We start from the raw sequence: 7,128 nt of genomic DNA, 5'->3' as shown, positions 1-7,128 counted from the left end.
TCTCTGTACCAGTACTGTCAGTTCTTAACCTTAATTTACCTCCCTAGTCACACTCCTCAATCCATTCCATTCTAAGGAACATTCTTCATTCACTCCCTGACTCTAGTTCAAGCCCATGCCGTGAGAATGTCTGCTCTCTTCTTTTCCTGGACTGATTCCTTCCCATAGCAACCTTCTTCCTTGAGCTTCAATAACCTTAGATCTTACCTATCTGACACCAAGCTAAGTACAGCAGGGTATACTGTGACATCAACACCCAGGAGGTGGAGGAGGAGAAAAATTACTGCAAGTTAAGAGCAGCTTGGGCTACAGGATTGTTAGTCCAGCAAGGACGCCCATACCAAGATACCCTGTCAAAAATATTAACGGGGCACTACCATTGCTCTTTCCAAGGGAAAAGTCCAGAATACTGTATCCTGTAAAAGTGTTTGGCTTATTATTTGGGAATTAACACTTCTTAGGGCTCAAGAAGCCTCTATGTCTAGAAATAAGCTCAAGTTGAACTGTAGAAGGACTTTTTGTGGTTGGATGACAGCTGGATTTCTTCAGGGACTTGGGAAATGGGTCTTCTGTCCCCAGTTCCCCGCAGCTCCTAGTCCTCCTTACTAGGAGTGAGAACATGGCCGCTCCTAGGTATGGTTGAAGGATAGGTTTTTATTGTTGATGTGAGGAAGAGAGGCATCTGGAATATGTCGGGGGGGGGGGGGGGAGGGAGGGAGAGTAGTCTACTGAACATGGCCAGCAGAGTGAACTGGGCCTTGAGAGGATGGATGGGGGGAGAGCAAAAGGGGAGGAGGGAGAAAGAGGGGCAAGTGTGAGGAGCTCAAGAGTAGAAGAGAGTACATAGATGAAATTTCAGGGTTGTTGGTGGTAAATAAAAATGATGTAGTAACCTTTTATCCCGTGCTAGTGCCTGCAAGGAACCACATGGCACTGTGGGTATCTTCATCTCAGCGGCTCCACGATGCCCCCCACCCCCGCTTCCTTTGACCCAGGCGGTCTGCTCCTCCAGCCCTGGCTGCTTCTGCCCCGGGTGGTCCACACTGTCCCAGCATGCTGTTCTCACTCACTCTCCCTTGGCGGGTTGTTACCACGCCTGGCACTCACACATCCCAACTCCGACGCAGGCTTTATTTGTCCTGCCGCTACACTCTCTTTTGAACTCAAATAAGACGTCACATTAACGAACACACCAAAATACTCTTAACCTGTAATTATGTGCAGAGAATATTTACATCCACCGTCATGTTGGCTTCCAGCTCCTTCCCCTTCTACCTCTCCTCCTGCTCTCCTGATTCTCCTCCTTCCTCTCTCTTTCCTAGACTTTTCCTTGCCTACCCTTCCTTCATATCTAGTGATAGGCTGGACCCTCCTAGCTGCATCATGACATCATCCTACACAGGGTCACATAGGAAGGAAGCTGAGGGGGAGGGGGGGGGCTGACTGGAGAAGTTTAGGGTAGTGGGCAGAGTGAGAGCTGTGAGGAACCACAGGTACTGAGTGAGCCCGGAGGTCAGGATATGTTAGACACCACGGATGGCTTTCTGTCCGGGTTTTTTTACGACCTGACAGAATCTTCAACATTTGCCCAACCCCTGCTCTCTCTCACTCTGCCTTTCTCGAAGACTGCCCTGCCCAATACCCACTCTGCTTCAGACTCTTCCAGATGTCTCTGGATTATTTTCCCTATCTTCTTCACAATGAATACCGTTCCCGGCAGAGGGCCTGTTTCAGCAGTTTATGTTTCCCCGCCCTGTTGGAAGAATTCAAGAAAGCCAGGCCCAAAGTTGTTGTAATTCCAGCTACCTGGGAGACTGGAGCACAAGGGTTACAAGTTCTCAAGTCCAGCCTAGGCAATGTAGCAGGAGATCCTATCTCAAAATATCTCAGAATACAAAGTAACAAGGATGACTGGGAATATAGTTGGGGGTAGAGCACTTAGCATTTGTGAGACTCTTGGGTCAACTCCCAGTGAAAGACCCCCGCTTAGCAGCAATAATGTCATTTCTGCAAGGCTGCGCACACACAGGGCAGGCCAGGTCAGGGGACCCAGGTGGCCAAACAAGATACCGGTGGGTGGCCAGCTTGCAACAGACGGAGAACAGAAAGCACCCAAATAAGCCCAAAGCAGCCATTCTCGGAAAAAGCCGCAGCCCGGGAGCCGTGTCCTTGGAGCCATGTCCTTGGGCTCACTCCCTGGCCACATTTAAACTAACCAATTAGAACCCTGTAACTATGCTTCTGCTCCTGTACCTTGCTTCTGCCCCCCAAGCCTATAAAAAGGGGACTGCCCCTTTGTCCAGCGCGCAAGTCCTCCGAAAGACTGTGTGCCCACAGGTACCTGTGTACTTTGATCAAATAAACCCTCATGCTGATTGCAGCCAGTGGTCTCGGCTGGTTCTTGGGTCCTGGGGTCTCCTCAGATAAAGGTCCTCTAGACGAGGGTCTTTCACCAGAACTACCAAAAAACACTTTTTAAGAAGAAAGTGGTCATCCCAACTCAGAATTGTTTTTCATTCTCCCCAAAATAAGAATCCCCAAAGTGTTTTTGTTATGTACCACGAAAACCTTTTTACTCTGCATTTTGTCTGCATTTCAGAAGCATCTCTGGTGTACAATGTTGGGTCCAACTTCTTCAAATTCTGCAGCCGTGATCCACATGTCTCGGAAGGCCGACAAGGATGCAAGAATCGATCCCCCCATCCACACCGATATCTTCCTTTCCGGGGGAGCTACAACCTGCACGGTGGTATTGGCAGGAACCATCTTTGCCACATCCTTAATGAGTCGCTTATCCAGGCCAGGAAAAGACGTCGACCCTCCCGAAAGGATGATATTGGAGAAGAAGGCACTCCTGAGATCCGCATCACATTTCATTATGCTGCTGAAACACATCTTGTCGATGCCAGGAGCATCAACGTTCACAAGGTTCGGAGAGAAGAGGGCCTCTGGGCAAGTGAATACCTGCTTGTGGAGTTGGACAGTCTTCCCATCAGGCAGGGTGTACATTTTCTCTAGGTTAGATTCCTTGGCCATCTCCTCTTCATAGTTCAGTGCCACATGACAAGCGTTCTCCTTAATGTCGGCAACTATCTTTCTGTCCCCAGTTCTAAGGAGCATGATACCATCATCCTTCAACAACATCATGAGGTAGCTGGTGAGGTCAATTCCTGCCACACCGAGCTGTTTTACTCCGTGAGATAGGCAGTAACCCTCAAAGATGGGCACACACTGAGTAATTCCAGCACCTGAGTTCAGCACCAGGCCCGTCGTAAAGCCTGCAGCAAAGAGAGCCAACACACCCTGCACAGACATATAGAAGGCAGGGACGCCCAGGCTTTCAAAAAATACTTCGGAGATGTGCTGCCGGTCTGCCAATGGGTTCAGCGCGGGTTCTGTAACCAAGACCGGGCCATCACTGGCATTCAGGTTCAGGTTATACTCATAGATATGTTTCCACATGAGTTCCATGTCCCCCCAGGAAGAAATGAGACCCCGTTCCACTGGGTAGCTGGCGGGAGAACAAAAAAAAAATACATATGTTAAGTCTTGTGCTTTTATGGTTGTTTGTTAGTGGTGGTTTTTAGAGTTGGCTTAAAAATTAATAATATTATTATTATTACCATCATTATTATACAGTTCCTGTTCTGAGACAGTGTCACTGTGTTGTCCTGGCTAGCTTAGAACCCATGACACTTGCCTCCAGCACTCAGAAGGCAGAGGCATGCAGATCTCCGAGTTTGAGGCCAGCCTGGTCAACAGAAGGAGTTCCAGGACAATAAGGGCTACACAGAGAAACCCTAACAAATAGAGAGACAGACAGACAGACCGACAAAATGAACTCAGTATGCAAACCAAGCTGGCTTGGAACTCACAGACTCCCCCTGTCTTTGCCTGATTAAAAAAGATACAGGGTACCAATCTTAGAAGCTGTTAACAACTTTCCCTTTCTGCTCCTTTTCATCTAAAGGGAGGGTATTTATCATTGCTGTTTTCTGTGGGTGGCCTGGTAACGTCCAGTAAACAGCACCGCTACTTTTCTCTGCAATCATTTTGCTTGGCCATTTTTCTCCTCCTTGGAGAATGTGACTTCAAAAACTTCGAAACTTCCCACGTTTCAGGCAGGTGTGGTTGTGAATAGTTCAAGAGACCATACCCCGTGATTAAAAAAAAAAAAAAAAGAGTGGCTGGTTCCTTTCCTGGTCCTTTCGGGGTGACTTTAGTTCTGGGGTCCCTGCCCACTTGCACGCAGACCCAGGTAGCATCCCGCAGTACCTAATGGACAGCAAGCTCCTGCGCTCTTGCGCTTGATCACCTACGCACAGCTCCTCCTTGCTGTCCGCCGTAGTTCCGTGGCTTTTGGTCCGGCCCAGAATATTCGGGTAGACGAATTGGGGGTCCCGGGTACCAGCCAGGCCCGCCTTGATCATTCCCGAGCCGTTGTCGATCACCACTGGTGGCTGGTAGCTGCTCATGCTGCCGGTGCTGCTGCATCTGCGCCCCCGACCCCGGGCCGCTCCTCCCAGGCTGTGCGGGCACAGGGGCCTGTAACGTCGCGTCACAGAGGACCCCGCCATCTGCTGGCCCGCGGGACACGCGGTGCCTCCTGAGACTGATTGGCGTGGGTTGAGCGTCACCGCTGCCCCTGGAAGCTCTCAGCATTAATTCCAGAAAACAAAACATAGAAATCTAACAATTTCTCAGTATGAAAAGCTATTAAAAAAAAAAAAAAAAAAAGATTCTCCCAAGTCCTTGAACTGATTAACAGGAGTGTTCCAGGACCAGTGGGAAACTGGAGGGAGGCCCTTGAAACCCGGGAAGGGCCTGGAAATACTGTGGCAGGAAGGCTCTGCCTGGCTTCTGTATGATCAACTTCAGGGGAGGCTGGGGTGTGGAGCCAGTTTATGCTCTGTATAGTAAACAGTGTTACATCTTTTCTGTAGTTTTTAAAAATGAACACAAAAGGGCAAAACCTTTTGGGTTTTGTTAAGGCGGTGTTCCGTATTTTAGCACAGGCTGGCCTCGGAATTCTGGGATGCTCCACTCCCTCCTTCCTCCTCGTCCTTTCTCCCTTTCCCTCCCACCCTTCTACCTTCCCACCCACCCTCCTTTCTTTCCTTCCTTTATTTTCCCCCTCATTTTCTCTCCCTTCCATTCTTATTTTTCCCCCTCATTTCTTCTTTTTTCTTCATCTTTTTGGATTATATCTCTAGATCCTCCGAAGATAACTTGCATTTCCTGGGGTTGATATTTCCTCCCCTTAGGAATAAGAACTACCACTTGGTAAGAATAGAAATGCCTTAGATCATGAAGTTCAGCTGAGACAAAAAAAAAAAAAAAAAGTACATTGCGCGGCAAAAAATGAGTCTTGGTGTCTGATTCCGCGCATCCCGCAGGGGCTTTAAAACTGCAGAAGTTAGAAGCTTTGGTAGGTATTTCGAAGCAGGATGGGGGAGAGTAACTTCCACGTCCTCCCAGCAGAAGACGGCTGAAGCGCGGTTCTGCGCCATTTCACAGGCCCTGCCTACAGCGCGCCGCGGCCTCTCCAGCCGGAGGAAAGCAGAACCCGCCAGAACCCAGAAAAAGTGGAACTTGGCCAGGAACTGAGAAGGGTGCCTGATCTCTAGCGGTGTGCCTGCCGGGCTTTGAGGGGTAGCGGGGTGGGGGTGAGGGGGTGAAAGAAGAAAAAAAGAAAAAAAAATTACAAACAAGTTCAAACTTTTGAAATAGTTAATAGTTTCAGCACTGTTTAGTTAATTGTGCTCTGTTCATTCTTTCCCACCTCCTCATTGAAGAATACATAAATCTTGAAACATTTGTGAAACGTGTATAAGCACATCACATAAGGAGAACTATTTCAGCCAAGAGAGGCAGCCAGGTTTCCGTAGTGTAGTGGTTATCACGTTCGCCTAACACGCGAAAGGTCCCCGGTTCGAAACCGGGCGGAAACAACCTTTTTATAAACTGGGACTTCACCTGCTGAAGAAGTTGAGAAACTTCTTTAAAGAAACGACCTTGACTCAGCTTTCTTAATACGGATAACAAAAGCCCCGGCGGACAGACGTGAACACCAAACAAAAAGGCTTTCCTTGCATTTTCCCTTAGCACCATCGCCTCTGGAGCATTTCTGTATTCAGTTTTTCCCTCTCGAGATTTCATTTTCCCTTCCATGCCAGGGTAGTTTTTATTTTTAATTTGTATGTCAAGTTCACTAAATAGTTCAGAATTAGCACATTATCGTAAGGGTTTGACAAAAAAGGGCTAAATTCTAAAGAAATTTATACTCAGAAATATAAAAATGTAGCCTTAACATTTTTCTTACAGACCCGACTGGTTATATTCACACATTCTTCAGAGATGTTATAAAACAAAAAGATTCCGGTAAGGGGGAAAACTCTTGAGTTTTTGAGACTGTCTTTTAAATAAAGTAACAAGTAGATTCCTTAAAGTCCAGAAACATAACTTTTTTTAATAACAAACGTTTCAATTGTGCTTTTAAGATTTATGACGTCCGCGGGTTCTAGGGAAGAAGCTACACGAACACATCAAAAAATTTTGACACTGTCGTATAGCGCAGCGATAACTTTGCTCTCCTCCCTTTACTGACTAACTCTGATTTTGAGGTAAATAATTGTGCTAAAATTATTCTGGGTCAGACGCAGGAAAACCTTTTCCGGTAGAAAGCCCACCTTCCTCTCACGTTGCGCATGCCCAGTGTACCCTGCTGCTTTGCTTTGCTTTCCAGCATCTCAGCCTCTGTCACCAGGTAAGGGCATTCTGGAAGATGAGCTTCGGTGAGCCGGCTCAGACAGAACTCTGGGGGTCCCAAGAGCTTTCGGGTATGCAAAAGAGGAAGGAGTGATTGGTCTCGACTTAAGCACATCCCTCCCACCCGCCATGGTCAAGAACCAGGGTGCACAACGCAGTCATCTCCACTGGAGGGGCGCTAATGAAGACAGGATGACAGGCGAGAAAGAGAACTACAACTCCCAGCATGCAGCGCGCAGCGCGGTTCCCGGAAAGGCCGGCTGTGCACTCAAGTCCGGTCTCGGCCCAGAATCTGGGTCGACAGCTGCGGGCTGACATCTGTCGCAGGATGTGAGTGTGCACTGAGTTATGATCCAGAGA

General features: G+C 48.1%; 1 protein-coding gene across 1 annotated transcript; it reads right to left on the bottom strand.

The window, feature by feature from the left end:
* Positions 1-2,595: 2,595 nt before the first annotated feature.
* Positions 2,596-4,475, bottom strand: ACTRT3 (actin related protein T3; the record flags this gene model as incomplete). The annotated part of the gene is made up of 2 exons (XM_080929497.1): positions 2,596-3,511; positions 4,276-4,475. 2 exons carry the CDS (start codon positions 4,473-4,475, stop codon positions 2,596-2,598), a joined length of 1,116 nt encoding a protein of 371 aa, XP_080785623.1.
* Positions 4,476-7,128: the final 2,653 nt, after the last annotated feature.

The sequence above is a fragment of the Micromys minutus genome, assembly GCF_963924665.1.
Source record: "Micromys minutus genome assembly, chromosome: 15".
Taxonomy (NCBI): domain Eukaryota; kingdom Metazoa; phylum Chordata; class Mammalia; order Rodentia; family Muridae; genus Micromys; species Micromys minutus.
Note: the sequence above shows the minus strand (reverse complement) of the source record. Positions and strands in the feature narration are given on the sequence as shown.